At 37.0% G+C, this 23,693-nt stretch overlaps 1 protein-coding gene across 5 annotated transcripts in view; it reads right to left on the bottom strand.

The window, feature by feature from the left end:
• Positions 1–23,693, bottom strand: part of Naaladl2 (N-acetylated alpha-linked acidic dipeptidase like 2) — a 1,327,651-nt gene that overhangs the window by 153,381 nt on the left and 1,150,577 nt on the right. The window contains exon 12 of one of the 5 annotated variants that reach the window (XM_060378136.1): positions 21,585–22,268. The exons of the other annotated variants lie outside the window; for them this stretch is intronic. Within the exon in view, the coding sequence (XP_060234119.1) occupies positions 22,164–22,268 (105 nt within the window). The 3' untranslated portion in view covers positions 21,585–22,163. Of the gene's footprint in view, positions 1–21,584; positions 22,269–23,693 lie in introns of those variants that run through there. 5 annotated transcript variants of the gene reach the window in all.

Below are 23,693 nucleotides of genomic sequence, written 5' to 3' on the forward strand. Positions count from 1 at the left end.
ACTTCAGATGTCTATCCTGTTTGCCCTTTTGAATACAGATTAAGCCTCTTCCATAGGGTCCTCCTTGTTAGTTAGCTTCCTTAAGACTATAGATTTTAGTATCAAAAAAAGGAATATTGATACTCAGCAATATACAAACAATGAAATCATGAAATTCGCAGGCAAATGGTGGAAACTGGAAAAGATCATCCTGAGGGAGGTGTACCAGAAGCAGAAAGACTCACAGGGTATATACTCACTCATAAGTAGATATTAGATATATAATAAATGATAAACATACCAAAATCTGTATACTTAAAGAAACTAATCAAGAAGGAGGACTCTGGCTAAAATGCTCAATCCCCATTCAGAAAGGCAAAAAGGATGGGCATCAGAAGAAGGAGAAAACAGGGAACAGGACAGGAGCCTACCACAGAGGGCCCCTGAAAGGCTCTACCCTGTAAGGTATCAGAGCAGATGCTGAGACTTATAGCCAAATTTAGGGTGGAGTTCAGGGAATCTTATGAAAGAAGGGGGAGTTAGTAAGACCTGCAGAGTACAGGAGCTCCACAAGGAGAGCAACAGAACCAAAAAATCTGGGCACAGGGGTCTTTTCTGAGACTGATACTCCAAACAAAGACCATTCATGAAGATAACCTAGAACCCCTGCACAGAGATAGCCCGTGGCATCTCAGTGTCCAAGTGTGTTCCATAGTAATGAGAATAGGGACTGTCTCTGACATGAACTGATTGGTCTGCTCTTTGATCTCCCCGCCCTGAGGGAGGAGTACCCATATAGCCATAGAGGAATACAGTGTAGCCACTCCTGATGAGACCTGATAGACTAGGATCAGAAGGAAGGGGATGAGAACCTACCCTATCAATGGACTTGGGGAAGGACATGTGTGGAAAAGGGGGAGGGAAGGTCAGATTGGGAGAGGGAGAGGGAGGGAGATACTTGGAAGATACAAAGTGAATAAAGTGCAACTAAATACAAAAAACAAAAGAAAGAAAACATGAAACCATGTTGCAGAGGTTCTTAAGTTTAGAAAACTCTATAAGCTTTTAAAAACTAATTAAATTTGACCTCCCTAAAAAAAAGAAACAAGACTTTATTTTTCATGCCACTGAGAAGTAATTGAAAACAGCTGTTTCAAACTTCTCTAGAGAGAAGTTATATCACTTCTGCAATTTATTTTTATTTTTTATATTTTTGGGGAAAATGAGTATTACTGAAAAATCAAACAAACTAGCTGGTGTGGTGGCACATGCCTTTAATCCCAGCACTCAGGGAGGTAGAGACAGGCTGATCTCTGGGAGTTCAAAGCCAACCTGGTCTACAAAGCAAGTCCAGGACTACCAAGGCTACACAGAGAAACCTTGTTTCGAAAAACAAGAAAGAAAGAAAGAAAGAAAGAAAGAAAGAAAGAAAGAAAGAAAGAAAGAAAGAAAGAAAGAAAGAAAGAGTGAGAGAAAGAGTGAGAGAAAGAGTGAGAGAAAGAGTGAGAGAAAGAGTGAGAGAAAGAAAGAGTGAGAGAAAGAAAGAGTGAGAGTAAGAAAGAAAGAAAGAAGAGAGAAAGAAAGAGAGAAAGAAAGACGAAAGAAAGAGAAAGAAAGAAAGAACGAAAGAAAGAAAGAAAAGAAAGACTGAAAGAAAGAAGAAAGACAGGAAGAAAGAAAAAGAAAGAGAGAGAAAGAAAGGAAAGACAGAAAGAAAGAAGAGAGAGAAAGAAAAAGAAAGAAAGGAAGGAAGGAAGGAAGGAAGGAAGGAAGGAAGGAAGGAAGGAAGGAAGGGAGAGAAAGAAAGAAGAAAGAATGGGAGAGAGAAAGAAAGAAAAAAGGAAAGACAGAATGAAAGAAGAAAGAGAGAGAAAGGAAGAAAGAAAGAAAAAGAAAAGGAAGGAAGGAAAGAAGGAAGGAATGAAGAAGGAAGGAGAGAAAATTGAACAAACTAACTTCTTATTGAAATGTTATGTCTGTGTCTATCACAATCCATGAGCTACGATATAACTCAAACAGCTGGAGCTGATATTAAGTAGAAAATACAACAGTTAAAGATCAGCAGAGGCTTCTCTTCCTCTAGGCCAGCAGCTCTTTTGTTTCTGTCTGTTCAGCTTTGGCTCATTCATGGTATAGAAAAAACTTACTGAATAAGAAAATAGTCATGCATTGGCTCTCAGGGTCACATATGTGATATTTCACTGGAAGGATTTCTGTGTCATATTTTACAAAATTTAAACTTGTGCTAAACAAAATCATGTGCATGATACAAATCCTTGATGTTAGGAAACAGATAGGAATCATTTCACGTATGTGCATGATGTCAAGGCTATTCTACTTTATTGGAGAAAAGCAAATTCATGCCTCAAAATGCTACTGGGTTGTACTGAAAGCACTTGTATGAAATCACAATGATTATTTGGACCCCTGTTTGGTTATATTGTTTCTCTCTAATCCCCACGTGACTTTCGTTGACCTGTCTATAAAGGATGGAACTCTCAGAGCACTCTTTTCTCTGGATTAGCTGTAATAAAATCTCTCTTGGATGAATAAAAGTGAAACCAAAAGCTCCTGTTTGTAGGTTGTATTGTTTAATCATTAAATAGAGTATTTGTGTTCAAGTTCACAACCTCAAAAAAGAACACTTAAAGCATGCTATAAATACTCTGGCATAAATTACCTGCCTTTGTTTTCCTGCAAAGTTATTTTCTATGCTCCTGGTACTTAAATGAGAACTTTCTTGTGGCATCCCTATGCTTAACCTTAAGAAATGAGTTAATAATCTTCAACTGTAGAAAGAAACTTACTAAGCTCAAGGCTGTATCAATTTAGATTTGTCAAAGAAATTGTGCAGAAGTGAATTTTAAAGAAACTAATAGCAATATATTAAGATACCATTTTTTAAATAAAACAAGAAAACATACTCTCACTCATTCAATAGAATGTTATCATTGGTACAGATAAAACAGAAAAGGTGTACCAATACTCTTGTCACCATCTATATTGAGAGATAAGACTGGAGCTTAGAGAAGTTAGGAAACTTAGATAACTTCACTCAGGCAGTATGAAGCACGCCAGTGAAGTTTGTATAGCATCAAACCTCAACTGACTGACTCATTTAATTCCATTTAATAGGATTTAATAGGGTATCGGCCAGCACAAGGAAGGTCTATAACAAGGACAGCACTCATTCATGAAAGGAAACACAGAGGAATGTAGGCTTGTATGGATGAAGGGTAGGGTAATTAAGCAATTAAACTTCTCTCTTCTCTTACCTGTAAAGAGAAGAGAGAAGTCACAAGTCATTTGAGGAAGAGAGAGACAGATTGAGAGAGACAGAGAGAGACAGTGAGAGAACAGAATGTTACCAAATATTACTTAAATGACATGGAGACATACTTCTCTTTGGCAGAGTGTATTAATTTTGTACTCATATTTACTGTGGGGTGGCACATGTGCCATGATGGTCATGGAGGTCAGACAACAACTTGTGGGACTCAATTGTGTCCTTCCATAATGTGAACCTGGGGGATCAAACTCAGATTGTCAGGCTTGGGGCAGGGGTGGAAGGTTAAGCACCTTTACCTGCTAGACATCTCATGGGACCAAAAGAGCACATTCAATGTTAGCAGATCTTTGAGGTAATATTTACTGAACACATATTTCCTTCATTGCCAGCGTACAATACTGTACTTAAGGCATTTCTTTCTGTTTTTTTTTTTTTTTTATCTGCTTCTTACTGGTTTTGATGGGTTTGTGTGTGTGTGTGTGTGTGTGTATGTGTTAAGATATGTTCTTACTCTTCAGCCAAAACTGACATAAAACCAATAATTTCTTCAGACTCATCATAATCCTCCTGCCATGGTCTCACATCAGCTTAGATTACAGGTATGAACCCCCATACTAGCTTGATAACCGTCATCTTCTCAACATCTCATTGCTTCTATTTGTGTGATAATCTGTGCATGTCTCACAGGCTCCAAATCCCAGCTCAAGGCAACTCTGCTTTCTGTATCTATAAATTTGCCTTTTCAGTTGAAAGAACTAGAGTCAAAACGTAGTCCATTGTGTCTGGTTTCTTCATTTCAGTTTCTGAATTTCATCCATACTCAGGAATAAATCAGCATTTTAAAGTTCTCAATAACTGTTCGGTACTGGGTTGTATGGATATGCTACCTTTTGTCTGATGGAGATATTTTTGAAAAATACCACTTTTAATTGGTTTCATGTGTTTGCGGAAATACTTCTCATTTTTCTTACATTAATTCTTAGGAGTACAGTCCTTGGGTCTCAGGAGAATTCAGCTTTTAAAGAAACTGACTGTATCATCTTCCTCTGTGTCCTGGCAAGGCTGCACCCCACATTCAGAGGTGATCAAAGAGCTGGTCACTGAGTTCATGTCAGAGACAGCTCCTGTACCCCTTACTAGGATACCCATTTGGAAACTGAGCAGCCAATAGGCTTCCTTTGAACAGCGGTCTAGGTGTTCTCCGTGCTCTCCATGCATGGTCCTTAGTTGGAGTATTGGTCTCTGCCTGGACCCAGGCATTTTGGCTCTGTTGGTCTCCTTGTGGAACTCCTGACCCCTCCAGGTCTTTTTATCTCCCTCTTCTTCCATACGGATTGTGGTATTCTGCCCAAAGTTTAGTTGAGTCTCAGTTTCTCCTTCGGTACCCAGATTGGTAGTCTTTCAGAGGTCATCTGTGGAAGGCTCTAGCCTTGATGAGACATGATAAGCTAGGGTCAGATAGAGGGGGAGGAGGTTCTCTCCTTTAAGGGACCTAGGGAAAGGGCATAGGGGGAGTAGGAGGGGTGGGACTGGAAAATGACAATGGAGGGGGCCACAGTGGGGATAAAAAGTGAATAAATTGTAATAAGTAAATATATAAATAAAATCAAATTAAAAATAAATAAATAATTTTAAAAAAGAAATGAAAGAAAAAGAAACTGGCAAACTCATACCTAAAGTGACTGTCCCAAGATACTGAGATTCATAGACAAACTTTGGGCAGAGTGCAGGGAATCTCATGAAAGAAGGGGGAAATGAAATATCTGGAGCGGACAGGAGCTCCACAAGAAGAGCAACAGAACTAATAAATCTTGGCACAGGAGTCTTTTCTGAGACTGATATGCCAACCAAGGACCATTCCTGGAGATAATTTAGAACCCCTGCACAGATGCAGCCTATGGCAGCTCTGTCTCCAAATGGGTTTCTTAGTAAATAGAACAGGGGCTGTCTCTGACATAAACTCAGTGGCTGGCTCTTTGATCACCTCCCCCTGAAGGGGAACAGCTTTACCAGGCCACAGAGGAAGACAAGGCAGCCAGTCCTGATGAGTCCTGATAGGCTAGGGTCAGATAGAAGGGGAAGAGGACCTCCTCTATCAGTGGACTTGGTGGGGGCGTGCAAGGAGAAGAGGGAGAGAGAGTGGGATTGGGAGAGGATGACAGCAGGGATGCAAAATGAATAAATTGTAATTAATAAAATAAATTTAATAACACACAAAATTCATATATTGATAAAATAGTAAACATCCCTAAACTTTAGTTTACAAGCATTATGATAAACTAAGGTTTTGTTTCAGTCCAAAATTCTTATGTTAATACCTTTACGACCAATGTGACTACATTAGCAGATGGGGCTTTCAGGAAAGTGATTAAAATTAAATGAGGTCATAAGTAGGTCCCTGAATTGATGGGATTAGTGGTTTATGGGCATGGACACCTGTGCATCCTGCTTTCACCCTTCCAGCCTGTCATTCTGTGTGCACACTATGATGAGAGGCTGTGAAGCTGTTCTGTGAGAACATGGCCTTCTGGAAGCTCAGGGCATAGTTCTCACCAGAACTTCATTTCCTTGCTCTTGATTGTGGCCACCAGCATGCAGAGCTGTGATAAAATGAATTTCTAACACTGAAGCCATCCATCTGTGATTCTTTGTACAGGAGGTCCAAGCACACTGGCATAAATACCAAAAGTAGAGTAAGTCTTAAGCTTGACAGAAAGGACAGGAAAGAGGGATCTATTTTCACTAGTGTTCTGATATAGCCAGAAGAGTCTTGGAATCTTAAACTTCCACTAAATTACACCTAAAGTACTTTTTGGGTTTCTTTCAGATTCTTTTTCCCATAATGCTATCATTAGTGCAAAGGAAAATAAGCTGAAGACTTCATGTTAGAATACACTGAGGAGTTAAAACACTAAAAACAGTTTCTGATGCCAGATCTGTATTTGTGGTCCATCTGCGTATTTTTTTTTATAAATTATCTTGTTCTCACAGGCATCCAACTAACTAATTATGTGCAAACAATAAGAATCAAGCTGCTGCCAAAAGAATTAGTTCTGCAGCCAATAGCAACTGCCTTTGGCAGGGCAGTTTTGCTCACCAGCATCGAAAAACACTTAGTTTTTATTGCTGAATTAAATATATGTGCCTAGTCTGCATAGGGACAACTAAAGATTTGAAGAGAATTAAAAGGAAAAGTGACTGTAGGCAAAGTATTTGATTCGTCTTATCAGAAAACAAAAAAGCTTACAGTTAGTATTTTTGGAGTTAGAATTTATAAACAGGAATGGAATATTTTCTTTCAATTTATGCTGCATTCATGAGCTGCAATAAGGGTGTGTGTTCCTGTTTCTGAAATAGAAAATCTAGGAACTAGAAAAAGTTCTCTGGAGAATACGTAAATTAGGCTTGATATCAGAGAAATTCATTTAAAAAACGAGTAAAAACAAATATTCTCTTTGGAAGCATTTCTTTGGCAAAGTATAAAATTGTGTGTGTGTGTGTGTGTGTGTGTGCGTGTGTGTACACATTCAAAGGTAATACTCCTTTCATAATCCAATGAAAATCTGAATAAGGAAGAAAACAAAGAAAATCATCTGTGTTTCAGGATATTCATTTGATTTATTCCCAAAAAGAATGATGTCGTTTGCAACTATTATTAGTTTGTCTGACCCTAGCCTATCAGGTCTCATTGGCACTGCATTGATCCTCTGAGGGCTGGCTGGGTTGCCCCACCAAGGATAAGTAAGGAGCAGGTAGCCAAGTTCAAGTCAGAGACTGTCTCTTCTCCCCTTACTAGGGAACCCACATGGAGACTGAGCTGTCTATTGGCTACATCTAAGCAGGGGGTCTAGATCCTCTCTATGCATGGTCTTTGGTGGATGCACCAAGTTCTGCAGTTCCCCCAGGGCCCTGCTCTTTTTGGTTTGTTGGTCTCCTTGCATGGCTCCTGTGCCCTCTGGTTCCTTTTGTATGTTTGTTCTTCCATAAGACACCATATGCAATGTCCAAAGTTTGGCTGTGAGTCGCTGCATCTGCTTTGATCACCTGCTGGGTATAGTCTTTTAGAGGACATCTGTGGTAGGCTCCAGTTCTGTTCCCTGTCTTCTACCACTTCTAGTGTCTATCCTCTTTTCCCTGATGGATGAGAATTAAGCATCTTCCATAGGTCCTCCTTGTTTAAATCTGTAGATTTTAATATGTCTTTCCTATATTATACATCTAATAACCACTTATAAGTTAGTATACACCATGTGTTTCTTTCTGCTTCTGGGATACCACATTCAGATGATCTCTTCTAGTTCCATTTGCCTACAAATTTCATGATTTCTTTGTTTTTAATAGCTGATTAGTATTTCATCTTTTCAATGTACCACAATTTCTGTATCTGTTCTTCAGTTGAGGGCTGTCTAGGTTATTTCCAGATTTGGCTATTATGAATAAAGATGCTATAAACATAGTTGAGCAAATGTCCTTGTTGTATGGTTAAGTGTCTTTCAAGTATATGCCCAGGAAAGGTATAGCTGGGTCTTGAGGTAGCACTATTCCTAGTTTTCTGAGAAAGTGCCAGATTGCTTTCCAAAGTGGTTGTACAAGGGTACATTCCCACCAGTAATGGAGAAGGGATCCCCTTTCTCAATATCCTTTCCAACATGTGTTGCTTTTGATCTTAGCCATTCTGACTGGTGTAAGATGGAATCTTAGAGTCATTTTGATTTGCAATTTTCTGATGGTTAAGAAGATTTGGCATTTCTGTAAGTGCTTCTCAGCCATTCGAGATTCCTCTGTTTAGCACTCTAACTCATTTTTCTTTTTTTTAATTTTTTATTTAACTTTTATTAATTACACTTTATTCATTTTGTATCCCCCATAAGCCCCTTCCTCCTCCTCTCCCAGTCCCACCCTCCCCTCCCCTTTCTGCATGCATACCCCTCCCTAAGTCCACTGATAGGGGAGGTCCTCCTCTCCTTCTTTCTGATCTTAGTCTATCAGTTCTCATCAGAAGTGGCTGCATTGTCAGGGTTCTAGTTTATCTCCATGAATAGTCCTTGCTTGGAGTATGAGTCTCTGGGAAGTTCCCTGTGTTCAAATTTTCTTGTTCTGTTGATCTCCTTGTGGAGTTCCTGTCCTCTCCAGCTCTTACTATTTCCCACTTCCTACATAAAAGTCCATTTACTCTGCCTGTCAGTTGGCCATAAGTCTCAGCATCTGCTTTGACAGTCTGCACGGCAGAGGCTTTCAGAGGCCCTCTGTGGCAGGTTCCTAGGTTGTTTCCTGTTTTCTTCTTCTGGCTTTCAGAGGCCCTCTGTAGCGGGTTCCTAGGTTGTTTCCTGTTTTCTTCTTCTTCTGATGTCCATCCTCTTTGCCTTTCAGGATGGGAATTAAACATTTTAGTCAGGGTCCTCTCTTTTGCTTAGTTTGTTTATATGTACAGATTTTAGTGGGTTTATCCTATGTTGTGTGTTTATATGAGTGAGTATATACCATGTGTGTCTTTTTGCTTCTGGGACAGCTCACTCACGATGATCCTTTCCAGGTCCCATCATTTATCTGCAAATTTCATGATTTCCTTAATGTTCATTGCTGAGTAATACTCCATTGTATAGATGTACAATTTCGGCCTCCATTCTTCAGTTGAGGGGCATCTGGGCTGTTTCCAGCTTCTGGCTATTACAAATAAAGCTGCTACAAACATGGTTGAGCAAATGTCCTTTTTGTGTACTTGAGCCTCTTTTGGATGTATGCCTAGTAATGGTATGGCTGGATCTTGAGGAAGCGCTATTCCTAGTTGTCTGAGAAAGCGCCAGAATGGAAAAAAAGATAGCATCTTCAACAAATGGTGCTGGTCCAACTGGATGTCTACATGTAGAAAAATGAAAATAGATCCATACTTATCACCCTGCACAAAACTGAAGTCCAAGTGGATCAAAGACCTCAACATAAAACCAGACATATTAAATCGGCTAGAGAAAAAAGTGGGGAATACCCTAGAACTCATTGGTACAGGAGAAAATTTCCTGAACAGAACACCAACAGCACAGGCTCTAAGAGCAACAATCAATAAATGGGACCTCATGAAACTGAAAAGCTTCTGTAAAGCAAAGGACACTGTCATCAAAACAAAGCGACTGCCTACAGATTGTGAAAGAATCATCACCAACCCTTTATCTGACAGAGGACTCATATCCAGTATATATAAAGAACTAAAGAAGCTGAAAAGCAGCAAACCAAGTAATCCACTTAAAAAATGGGGAACAGAGCTAAACAGAGAACTCTCTGTAGAGGAATATCAAATGGCAGAGAAGCACTTAAAGTCTCAACCTCATTAGCCATTAGGGAAATGCATATCAAAACAACCCTGAGATTTCACCTTACACCCATGAGAATGGCCAAGATCAAAAGCTCAAGTGACAACACATGCTGGAGAGGCTATGTAGAAATTGGAACCCTTCTCCACTGCTGGTGGAAATGTAAACTTGTACAACCTCTAACCCATTTTTCAATTGGATTACTTTGTCAGTGTTAAACGTCTTCAGTTCTTTATATATTCTGGATAGTAGCTTTCTGTCAGATGTAGGGTTGGTGAAAATCTTTACCCAGTCTGTAGGATGTCATTTTGTTCTGATGCTGGCGGCCTTTGTTTTTTGGAAGCTTTTCAGTTTTATGGGGTCCCATTTACTGATTGTTGATTCCAGAACCTGATGGAGTTTTTTATAGTGGACACAATCTTGTCATAGACTTTTCGCAGACTGTACTGTTTTATTTTATTTAATCATTTAATCAATATCCCCCAGAGAATACTGGTGTTCCATGTTTTATACCTGTTGTAGCCTGTTATAACAGGTGAGAAAAGTAGTATAATTAAAAAGAGCGAAGGTGACACTCACTCATTCTTCACCTCTGGCACAGCAAATGTGGAAAAGCAGCATAACTTACTGTTAGTATCCATAGTTGACCTCCCGTCTGTATTCCAAGAATCCACTGCACTATTTCTTTGAAAAGTACTTAAAATGAAAATACTCAACATTTAGTTAAGTGAACTGAGGTATGACAAGCTATCATGAAGCAGAATGGAAAGGCAAAGCATGGCTTCAGTGCTTGTTACTTTGTTTTGAATGTTATTACCAAGCTCTGCTGGGGTTACACCAGATCCAGACCAAATCAGTGTTTGTAAAGTAATTGCTTTGACTCTGAATGCTTGAAGTGAAATCCATAGACAATAAATACAGAGTGCTAACAAGCACAAGAAATGAGAGCTGATGGCTAGAGAGTTCTGCTTTGCCATGATGTCAAAGTGATTGCCAAAGTTACTCCATGGACACTAACTTAGGTGCTGTAAAGGCCTCTCTCACTCTGTTCTTACATTTTCACAGGGCTCCAGATGCAAAGAACTTCACAAGCATCATCTGGATCACTGTGCTTCCAGAGATTTCCTATCTGCTATAGCTTAAGGTAAAGTCATATCCATCCCAAGCACCCAGGTTATACTCTCAAGTCTTAATATATTCTTGAATCATGTAGCATAAAAGTAACTATAATCCAATATTTAAAGTGAATTCAATTCTAATGGAGATTTGGAAAAATAGAGGTGATGAGAGAGGAGGATAAGAAAGAATAACAAAGCAGTATTCTCTGGGAGATATTGATTAACTGATTAAATAAAACAATACGGTACAGTCTGCAAAAAGCCTATGACAAGATTGTGTCCACTATATAAAACTCCGTCAGGTTCTGGTATCAATTATGATCCAAGTACATTCTATGCATGAATACTCATATCCTAACAAACCCCTCTACTTTGCACAACAAATGTAAACTAATAAAAAAAGTAAAATCATGGTAGAATAAATCTCAGTTTAGTAAGGGATGATGAAAGCAGGACACATTTATAATTGAGATAGCAGAATTCAGAACTGAACTAGATTGGTAAATATTGCCATCACTTCACACAAGGTTAAGCTAATTCTCAGTTAAGATAATTCTGAAAAGAATGGCAGCTTTTTTGTATCACATGAACAAAGCTACATGTCTTACCTTTCAACAGTTCTTAGGAAAAGTTAACCCCTGGACTTAAAATACAGTTAAATGTTGTTATAGTATTGATTCTCAACCTGACAGGATCTAGAATTTAGAAGGAGCAAAGCTTCCAACATGCCTGTGGACGCAGTTTCTAGATTATATCAGCCTCTCAGTGGATCTAGAGTGACATGTAGAGTAGGTTAGTTAGGTGAGGAGAGTCACCTTAAATATGAATAACATCAGTGTGTGGGCTAAAATCCTGCACTGGATTTTCAAAGGGTAAAGAAAGGTGAGTGCCAGAATTTACTACTGCCTGCTTTCTAATAGGGCATGCACTAACAAAATGGCTTCCTTCTCCTACCACTATGCCTTCCTCATATAGACAGAATGTGTGACCTAAAACTGTAAGCCACAATAACCTCTTCTTTTCTTAAGTAGCTTTTGTCAGAGATTTTGCTGCCGAAATGAGAAAAGTATTGACTATAAGTACCAATTTTTGTCTTGAAAAATGAAAAGTTCATCATAAGAATTTAAAAGATTTTAATGAGTACTTTCTAAAACTAAATGCATAGCATTTGGGATTTATCATGTAATGTACTGATATGTAGGATGCAGCAATTAAAACTAATGTTAATATCTCAGACTTCATGTAAATTACATATTGAATAATCAATATTCATTTCATATAAATATGGGTTTCCACTTTCAAATTGTTTATCTCCTTCAGTAAACAGTCCTTTAGTAAGACAAAAAAAAAAAACACACACACACATTACAGGAAATAAAGAAGACCCAATTATTTCATATAGCATAAACAAATGGCTAAAGATCAGAAGTTTACTGCACTATAAGACTTTTACTCTAGACACACTTACAAATTACTTGTTTTCTGGTATCTTTCAGAAAGTCTGTTCAATGATACAAGATACAGTACAACAGCTAATTATAGCATCTTACTACAGAGTTTAAAAAACTTTGTTTAAAACCGGTTCATTTAATCTAATAGAATTTTAATTGACTTGTTTTTATTCTTTTTCCATCTTCTGGAATTAAAAGTATCTGAAAAATCATTATATAGAATATTTTTGTATATTTATTGAAATACGTATAAGGTTCCATAGTAATGATATTAATGCCATATATGGCCATAAAGGGAGCTTTACTTTGCACTAGTAGTTCCCAAATGCAAAAACTAGCTTCAGTTGATAAAAACAAATTGGTAAAAGTTTAATGGTCATCATGACTTCCCAGCTCTACCAGGTCTAATATCAATATACTTTATATGTTAGGAAATAGTTATTTTTCTGAGGAAAGATAATGTTGGCTAATTAAAAGATATATTTCTATATAAATATAAATTATAGTAATTAATATTGAGCCTACCTATAAGTATGCCAACAAATTGAAACTAAAGCTTTAAAGTGCTTAAATTTCCATTCTCATGAACAAAACTGTACCTGTACATTTTTAAATGTTACAAAATGTGTTAAGATAAACTAAAACCCTGTTAGAGGAAAGAGAAAATAGGAACTCTTCCAACTGGCTTATCACTACACATATGTTAATTTTAAGCCAAGCTCAACTTAAGATTTTAAAATTAATAAATGCCATTTTGACTGGGGTTTCCTTTCTCTATGTTCTTCTAATTTTTAAAACTGCAGTCATTGTTACAGTTTTGACCCGATTACTGCTCAGTCACGGCAGCCTTACTGTCAGGTGCTGTTTACTTTTTCATGAAAATCAATACAACCAGCCATCATCATCTATTCTAAAGAATGTGAGTATTGATTTGCAGACACAGTCTCTTGAGGTGTTATTTTTTTTTCTTTTGAGATCTTCTCATACTGTCTTAGTAACCTGCTTTCCTTCATGAGCAATATGATACACTATGAACTGAGTATTACATCGTCCCTTAATGATTATTTCAAGTACATCCATTTTTCTGTGAGCTTTAAGTTCTATTTTTCTTTCTAATAATTCATCAGTTTATACGCACAACACTATTTAGGTTCATATCCCAAAGTAAGATTTCTTATCAAGCTGTTTATGGTGCCTTATCAAGTTTTACCTAAGGAATATCTTCATTTTTCCTTGTGTACTTGTGATGGCATTTTCCTTATAGCCTTATATGAAAATAAAATGGAAATGCATGTATAAGCAACAAACATTCCTTTCTCATTTGTACTTTTTAATGAGGTAGGAAAGATCAGTAAAAATTTGTTTCTTCAAAATTAAGTGGGAGTAAATTGTGTAAATGGCAATGTCATTCATGCTTTCATTACTTTTCCACATCATCTATAGCCCATTACGGTTTTCTTATGATATCATCTGTTTGTTATTGTCTCTAGTGGGTAACCCAACTGAAAACTTAGACCTACTAGTAAATGAGACATTAAAGGTTGCCCAGAGAAATTTAGGAAGTGAAGAATGCTAAAATTCAAAACAAAACTATGGTAAGGAAAGCACCATCTTTTTCTTTTTATTTTATAGTGCTTTTAGTACTTAAAACTATCTGACATAAGTTTGTATTTTTTTCTATTTTAAAATAAACTTTTACCCTAGATTCTCAGAGCCACTGATCCTGTCTTCTGTATTAGCCTGCACTGTGTCCTCTGTTGGCTGAGGCCTAATTTGAGTTAGCAAGGATTTCCAATCACTGCATATAGATTCAATAAGCACTTGATCTTCCGGTTCATTCTATTAAGTCAGGGTTCTCCCATGGAATTCAGGTGATGTGCATTTGCAAGATCTTCATATAAAGTATTTAAGCTATTCCATAAGTAAAATATTGTAAAATAGAAATAAGTAAAGGTGTATAGAAATCAATTCAGCTCACCAAACAGAAGCAATAGTCCTGGTTCTTCATATTTAAAAGACAAAAAGTGAGCAAGCTGGAGGTTTTGAAAGGAGGAAGACAAGGGGAATGATATAATTGTATTGTACTTTTAAAAATAAAACACAAAATATCAGAACAAGTAATGCTTTCAGAAAAATTACTGCAAGTGGAAGTAGGTAGAGCAGGGAGTCAATAGTCCAACCCTATTGTTAAAGAGGCTCCACAGGCTATGACACTTACTACTTAATGTGACACACAGCTGCAGGTGCATTAAAGCAAACACTGCACTTTGTGATGGAACTGAGAAAGAGATGGAATGCCCGCTGATGAGATCCACTCAGAGAGATTCTGGCTATTAATGTGGCAGACAAGGAACTCTCATCCCAGAAATCAGGGCCCTGTAGCTCAGAAATATATGTATCAGAAACATCACAACTGGGTACAAAACTCCTGCACATTGCCAAAGGGCAATTTGGTTGGCCTCATTGTTTCCTGGTGCTGGGGATCCAGGGAAGGCCTTTCACATTATGAAGTGTTCAACAATGGGCACAAGTCCTACCCACCATCAGAAATAACTGAAAATATGTGTGCCAGAACACTTATGCTGAAGTTCTTCAAAAGATGTTTTTTACTATTTGTAGGTTTCTATTTTTTGTTTGGTTTGATTTTTGGTTTTAATTACATGTTTTTAGGAGTCAAAATAATATGGGAGGTTTCCAAACTTTATGATTGGAGGAGCAGTGTTGCTTCTGTTTTCTTTATTCTTCGTCTTACTATTATTATTTTATCATCATCATCATCATTTATTGCAATTTATTCAATTTGTATCCTGGCTGTGGCCCCCTTCCTCATCTTCTCCCAATCCTATCCTTCCGTCTTCTTCTCCCCTTACACCTCTCCCATAGTTCACTGATAAGGTTGTTCCTCCTCCCATTCTATCTGACTCTGGCTTATCAGGTCTCATCGGGACTGGCTGCATTGTCTTCCTCTGTGGCCTGGTAAGGCTACACACCCCAGGGCAAGGTAATCAAAGATCCAGCCACTGAGTTCCCCTTACTAGGGAAGCCACTTCAGTACTGAGCTGTCATGGGCTACATCTGAACAGGGGTTCTAGGTTATCTCCATGAATGGTCCTTTGTTGGAGTACCAGTCTCAGAAAAGACCCCTATTTTGGTTTTGTTGTTCGCCTTGTGGAGCTCCTATCCTCTCCAGGTCTTACTAACTCCCTCTTCTTTCATAGGATTACCTGAACTCTGCCCAAAGTCTCAGCATCTGCTTTGATACACTGCTAGGTAGAGTCTTTCAGAGGCCCTCTGAGGTAGACTCCTATGCTGTTTCCTGATTTTTCCCTCTTCCAATGTCCATTCCATTTGTCTTTCTGAATGGGGATTGATCATCCTTCCCACAGTCCTCCTTCTTGCTTAGCTTCTTTAGGTATAAGTGGATCAAAGACTTCAACATAAAACCAGACACACTAAATCTATTAGAAGAAAAAGTGAGGAAGAACCTAGAACTCATTGGCACAGTAGGAAAATTCCTGAATAGAACACCAACAGCACAGGCTCTAAGATCAACAACCAATAAATGGAACCTCATGAAACTGAAAAGCTTCTGTAAAGCAAAAGACACTGTCATCAGAACAAAACGAGAGCTAACAGACTGAGAAAGGATCTTCACCAAGCCTATATCTGACAGAAGGCTAATATCCAAAATATATAAAGTACTAAAGAAGTTAAAAAGCAAAAATATCAAGTAATCCAATTAAAATGGGGTACAAAAGTAAACAGAGAATTCGCTGTAGAGGAATATAGAATGACAGAGAAACACTTAAAGAGATGCTCAACATCCTTAGTCATCAGGGAGATGCAAATCAAAACTAATCTGAGATTTGACCTTATACCCATCAGAATAGCTAAGATCAAAAACTCAAGTGACAACACATGCTGGAGAGGATGTGGAGAAAGGGGAACTCTCCTCTATTGCTGGTGGGAATGTAAACTTGTACAACCACTTTGGAAATCAATCTGGCATTTTCTCAGACAATTAGGAATAGTACTACCTCAAGATCCAGCTATACCACTCCTAGGTATATATCCAAAATATTCTCAAGTACACAAGGACATTTGTTCAACCGTGTTCATAGTAACTTTATTCTTTTTGTTCAATTTTATTATTATTATTAATTATACTTTATTCATTTTGTATCCCCCCATAAGCCCCTCCCTCCTCCTTTCCTGATTCTACCCTTCCTCCCCTTTCTGCATGCAAGTCCACTGATAGGGGAGGTCCTCCTCTCCTTCCTTCTGATCTTAGTCTGTCAAATCACATCAGGAATGGCTGCATTGTCTTCTTCTGTGGCCTGGTAAGGCTGCTCCCCCCTGAGGGGGAGGTGATCAAAGAGCAGGCCAATCAGTTTATGTCAGAGGCAGTCCCTCTTCCCATCACTATGCAACCCACTTGGACACTAACCTGCACATCTGTGCAGGGGTTCTAGGTTATCTCCATGAATTTATTCTTAACAGCCAGAACCTGGAAACAACCCAGATGTCCATCAACGGAGGAATGGATACAGAAATTGTGGTATATTTACACAATGGAATACTACTCAGCAATTAAATACAAGGAAATCATGAGATTTGCAGGCAAATGGTGGGATCTAGAAAAGATCATCCTGAGTGAGGAATCCCAGAAGCAGAAAGATACACATGGTATATACTCACTTAAAAGTGGATACTAGACCTATAATATTGGATAAGAGCTCTTTACAGCTTTTTCATAGACAGGATATTGAGCTTTTCATACCACTGTAGTAAAAGGCCATCCTTGTATAAATTGTGTTCTGAGAGCTAGGAGTTTGTGCCTGTGGGGCAAGAACTCTATTAGTGAGTTACAGCCCCAGCCTTTAACCTGTATCATAAAGCCAAGCAAATGGATTGTCAGCTGTACTTTAGTGCTAGTATAGCCAATAGCAACCAGTGTGCATAAGAATTCCTTTATATGACTACATATACAAAGCTTTATATGCAAAGCTTCCCTGGTAGCTGAAATTTCTGTGGATGGCTTGGACCATGACTGTGGTGTGTATGTTTCTTTGATAGAATTACTTATTTTAAAAGTAAAATATTTTAATTTGAATTGTAATAAACAGATTATAAGGACTTATGTATTGGAAGATCTGTTTATAATATTTAGAAAAGCCAGGGTTCAAAATGAGAGACTAAGACCCCTTGTGGAAACAACTAAATCTTAAAGACACAAGGTCAGGGCTGGAAAGACAGCTCAACACTTAAGTACACTTACTGCTACTGTGGAAACACAAGTTCTGTTTGGAGGACTCACAGTAGATATGGGACTCTGCTGGTGAGGTTGAAGTCTGGCATTTTCCAGACAGCCTCTGAGCTCAGTATAATGACACACTCTGTTTCTCAGGGGAACACCCTCTCTGAACCCCAAAAACCTCTTATGAGAGTCACACAGCCCTCAGGGAAGATCACAGACCTGCCCCTCTTCCTGGTAAGAAACCTGCTCACCAAACACCTGGGAATTCCTGGAAATGTTCCACCCTATGTTAAGGAGATCTTAGTTTTCAGCCATGACCTTCAATTGTACCTGAAGATTTCCTGAACCCATAGTATAATTAATTTCTGTGTTCTCATTCTTGTGATAGAACCATACTACTACAGGTAAATGAATATCCCTAATACCTTGAACCCCAGCAAATCAAACACATTCACCCTTGAAATCTCTCCCACTGCCTAAGATTTATAAATCTCTGATTTCACATGAAATAAATGTGCAAGGTGCACTGTGGTGTGTGATAGCATCAGCTTTCCACCATGCCTGACTGTGATTCATCATTTATTCTGGGGGAGGGAAGGCTTTCCTCCTCCCTGGAAATTCACAGCCAGTAAAGCATCTCCTTGCTGGGCCTGGACCTGTCTCCCAGCCTACAAGGCTTTTTCTTCACCTGGCCTGCCTTCTGTCTGGTTTCCAACATCCCCCCACATCCTCTGCCATACTAGCACTCATTTACCTTATCTATGGAGGAAAGGGCTTGCAATCAAACTGAGAGCTCACTGATATTGCTAGTATTGATTAAAAGGTTATTAATTTCTTTGGCTAATATTTTGACTTAAGAAACTTGTGACATAATTGAGACTTCTTAAATTAAGCATTTCTAACATCTTCAAGGACCTCCTCTCACTGATGAACATTTTAAAATCAGTGCTGTAAGCAGGTTTTCTCATATCTTTAATCTATCAATTTAAGGTAGGTATGAAAAGTGATGTATTTAGGATGATTCTGAGCTTGGGTGAATATGCTAATTATGCTGAGATGATATCCACAAAAGGGAAGGAAGCAGAAATTGCTTGTGAACATGTAGAAGTGATTAAATCTACTTGTCTCCATAAAAAAATAAAAATAAAAACAGTAATGCTTTACAAGAAATTCAGTTTTCCCAGGTCACTTTATGAATAATTACCTACTTTTAAAAATGGACCTCCTAATACATTCCAGGGACCATCCATAGTGTTCAACAATCTGATATCAGAATTGTCATTATTGTACAGCACTGTTTCAGCAATTTTAAAGCACTTGTTCATACCCCTCGTGGACATTTGTCATAAATAACAGTTTTCGACATGGTGCCGTATGGCAACACTGTTGCTGCTCTGTAACTCTGTTACTTTTCAGAAGCATAGTATTTGAAATCAGATGACCCCAATTCTTCCACTTCTGTTTAAATTATACAAAGTGACCTAAATCTCTTTCTCTATGTACAACTTAAATCAATCAGCATTGTTAATCACTTTGACTATCACAAAATAAAGCATGAAGTCAGCTCAAATGACTCCTATGAACATCAGCTTTCTATCATTTCCACAAACCAGCATTCTTTTTTCATATGTATGTATAAAGGTGCACAAGTTTATAGTCTGTGCTGCCTCATGAGGATGAGGACTCACATGTATGGGTATATGTGGATGACAATGCCTGTGTAATCCCAGCATTCGGATATCCTCTACACCTGCATTTATCTATCTATCTATCTATCTATCTATCTATCTATCTATCTATCTATCTATCTATCTAAGACAGGGCCTCTCAAATAAACACAGAGGTCACCTAAAAAGTTAGTCTCACTTGCCAGTCTCTCCGTGCATCCCATCTTGACTGCCTCAGGCAGGAATTAGTGTTGGGTTCCACTCTATCAAGCATTAAGTGGGTCCTAAGATTTATTCCACAATTGTTTAACTATTGAAACAACTTTTCAGACCAAGCAATTGGCATACTTGGTTTTTGCAAAAATACTTGTAAAGAGTCCACCTCATGGTTTAATAATGCATATGTGTGTGTAACAGTGTTATATAGCAGAGCATACCATAGCATCACAGAAAAGAGTCTAATGTATTTGACAACATCTTTTCCTACAGAGGATTTTTGACTTGGCAACATTCTTTATAGAGGACAGATATAAAACTGTAATAGAAAACAAATCCAGAGCTGCATTTGAAGTATTAATGAAATATGTGTATTACAGATTTATCACTTTCAGATACACTTATAGATTTCTCTATAAACTTATAGATTACTGTATTTTTATTCAACAAGATTGTGTACAGGTATTGAATAAGACAAGATAATAGAAGAAAAAATGGATTAATAAGTATAATTTTGATCATTAAATGTCTTTGAAATTATGTTTTTTTAAAGGTGTAAATTTTACTATTTAAATCTCTATTGGTGATGTAAGAACAATATAGTTTCAATCAATAAAGTCTTGCATACTATTTTTTTAAAAGACAATGCAAATATTGGTAATAAACCCCAACTGGGCAGAAATAAATATTGCTTTTTTATAATAATATGTATTTAAAATATTTTTGGCTGATTTTTTCAAAATATATATTGGTTGGGCCTGAAAATGGCCTTACAATACTCATGTTTTGTGAATACATTCATTCTGCATTAAAGTACTGATGATATTAACTCATTTAATACAGCAATCAAATATTGACCATATTCCACATTAACAAAAATCTATAACTTGAATATTTTTCACAAAAATAAAAAAGATTATGTTCAAATATACAGAAGTAAAGTTCAGCTCACAAAACACCAAAATGTCTATGTGATATTGAGTGATCCCAGTGGTACAGGAGAGGGGACTTGCAAGAAGAAAAGCTAGAGGGGGTGACAGTGAACATCTTTGTCACTGATCAGTTCTTACCACACGAGCTTCTGTGTGTGCACACATGCACACATGGCCAGCTGTTACTTTACTCACCTATGGGACAATGGGATCTGCTTTCAGGCCACTAAACAGTTCAGATTAAAGTCTATTATTATAGATTCCAAGAGGCTGCGCAGGTCATACTGATATGTATCATTATATTAGATATTTTTTCCTTACTAAGTAGACAGTGCCTGGAGCTGTTAAATCTCTTTATTGTATAAGTTTGCTTCAACAGCACTTTTTGAAAAGGCATTTGACCTTACTCCCTTGGGTCCATCTTTTATGCAGTGATTAACAATGCTCTCTGTCTGCATACTTCTATGCGACTTTGAGAATGACATTGTCCAAGACTGGCATGAAAACACATAACATCTTCGTCAAAGGAAATGAGAAATGTGGAACTCAAAATGGAGATTCACTTCTAAATTTTTTGATAGAATATGAAAATAAGAAACACAGGTATGCACAGTGGACAAAATAAAATTATCACAAAAATGTTATTATAATAAGCTACCGCTTTTTGAATTAGATGCGCAAACGTTCTGAAACACATGTATTGTGCTTCAAAGATGCCATATTATATACAGTCACAAATATTTACATTTTATCATCATGTATCTTCTTAATGTGCTTCACGTTGCTCACATGTCAATATTTTTGCTACAAACACAGGTTAAAATCAGTATTTTCCTTTTTGTTTATTTAAAGCTCTTTTACTATTTGTACATACGCATGTGTGCATTTGTCTGTATTTTTTTACTTTTTATTTTTGTGTGTATGCTTCTATACACATGTGTCAAGGGATTTGTGAGCCAGAAGAAAGGCATTGGAGCCCCTGGAAATGGAGTTATAGGTGGTTTTGTGATGTATATTATGAGTGGTAGGAACTAAACTCAGGTTCTGCTGAAAAATCAGTAAAAAGAATTGAATCACTAAGTAATAGCCCTAGCTCCTGGGGTTTAATTTTGATATAAACTGAATAAAACCTACACACTCAGAGAGTAACCACATTTCTACTTTCATATCTTAGAATGCAGTAATAATTCTTTTAACATACTGTAGCACTGATAATAGTATCTATGTTGATAAGTAATGTTTTAAATAAAGTAGATTAAATGATACAGTTTATATAATAATCACCTTTTGGGTAATAAAACCAAAAGAACAAAAACTGATCATCCAAGGCATTCCATTAAACACTATAACGTTTTTAACAGTATAATGAAAAACAATAAACTAAACCTTTCTACGTAAAAAATTTCATAACTGCGGTGCAATCTCCAATTTCAGTAAAGGAAGACATTCAGTTTAATTATGCATTTGTGAAGAGAAAACCCTTATAATACTTCCTCCTCAAAACATAAAAGGTTGGTTTTAATATACTACCCTCTCCCTTGAGCAGCTCTAAGCCACCGTTTTCATTACAACATGCAATTTCTGCATTGAAAATACTTCCCCAGGATATTATTTGTTTTAGTGCATATCATGAAGTCATGGAGTGTAGCTCTCCACAGAGACATTTTGCATTTATTATCACCAAGTTCATATAATATGGGAAATTTTTATTTATATATAAAAGCATAAAACCATAGATTTAAAATAAGTTCAAATATATACATGGGAATATAAATGGGTCGAAATATATATTGGATAATAAATATTCTTATACTTAATTTTCTAAGAAGAATATTTTTTTTTTTACATTTTATCCAAACACTTTATCACCAGCGTTAGAACACTTCTTGATAATGCTGATGTTTGCTCATTCAGGTTAGAAATGACAGTCAAGGAGCTGAAGAGATGGCTCAGGGGTTAAGAGCAGTGTCTGCACTTGATAAAGGACCTGGTTTCAATCCCCAGCACCCAGATGGCAGTTCACAACTGTCTGAAAGGGATCTGATACCTTCACCCTAATGCACATAAAATAAAATTAAAAAAAAAAATAATGACAGTCACGTTTTGTGTTAGCTTTAAGACATACACCAGAAAACTTTACCAGCTTCCAGCATGAAATATATTTTTGAATTCTAAAACAATGTGTAAAAAATAAATAAGTAATGAAATCACCCATAATAGCATAATGCTGGAAACCACAACTTAGAGCTTGAGAAAGGAGAGTTGTCAACTCTAGGTCCGGCTAGGCTTTTGAGCTAGACCATCTCTAAAAGAAGAGGAAAATTAAGATTTGATCACTTAAAACAGATTTACATTTCAGGAATCATGTATTTAGAATGATTTCTTAAAATGCACGTCAATATAGTGGTAATTATTTTACTCAGAATGGTAACTGATAGCCGTACGTAATTAACATCAACTGAAATGATTAAAAATCAAAGTTAATCCAATGATTTTACCATTAGTGAAATTGCCACTAATTATTTTTTTTCTTTTTTTAAAATTTTAATTAAAGGTTGTATCTATGAATTGAGGCCAAATATTACTGTATTTCCTAAATGCAAATTGTACAGAAATTATTAATATTTATTTCAGATTTTACCCAAAGATTTCCTTACTCTAAAATGTTATCTCATTGAGACACTTCTTCCACGTGTACAATAACGAGGAATATAATAGTATTCCAGCTACTTTCTTTTTTGTGATATTATGTCTTCAAAATTTTAAACAAAAGATCATAGTTTGATGTTATTATAGGCAAGAAAAAACTAATTTCAAAAACAATTCATCTAAAGACTTTCTTTTTATCAAATTTGATATTCTACAATAATATTAGATATCCTAAAGTAACATTAGACATCCTTTAATAATATTAGGTACTCTGTAATAATATTAGATATTCTCTAATGGTATTATTTGTATAGTATAATATTAGGTAGCCTGTAATAATAGTAGACGTCCTTTAATAATTAAGCCATTTGGGTTGACATTGTTCCCCATGAAAACCAGAAACTAACTAACTCCTAGTACAAGGCAAAGCAAACTTTTGAATGGTTATGATTGTCAAATGACTCCAAAAATAATATCACTCTACCCCTTGACTTATCTCTCAGGGGTCAATGAGGGTGAGCCCTTATTTTTGAAGACAGTCCATATGCAGGACATAAGAGTGGGATCCTTTGAGTTAGATTCATATGAAGAGTTTTAGTTCCCTTTAACCTGAAAGTACTATGCAGGCTGCTAATGGAAGGAAGCAGTAAAACAGTCAATCTGCTGAAACACCTATGAACCACGACAATGGCCAGTATGGCATTTTATGCATAAAGATGCAGTAAGTGGCAGCCAGATGTGAGTGGTAAACAATATCTGTCTACTTAAACTTAAGATCTACTCAACAGGAAGGAAATCATTATCAGAACCAAAGCCCTAGCCAGTTTCCA

This window comes from Meriones unguiculatus, chromosome 2 (assembly GCF_030254825.1).
Source record: "Meriones unguiculatus strain TT.TT164.6M chromosome 2, Bangor_MerUng_6.1, whole genome shotgun sequence".
Classification (NCBI taxonomy): domain Eukaryota; kingdom Metazoa; phylum Chordata; class Mammalia; order Rodentia; family Muridae; genus Meriones; species Meriones unguiculatus.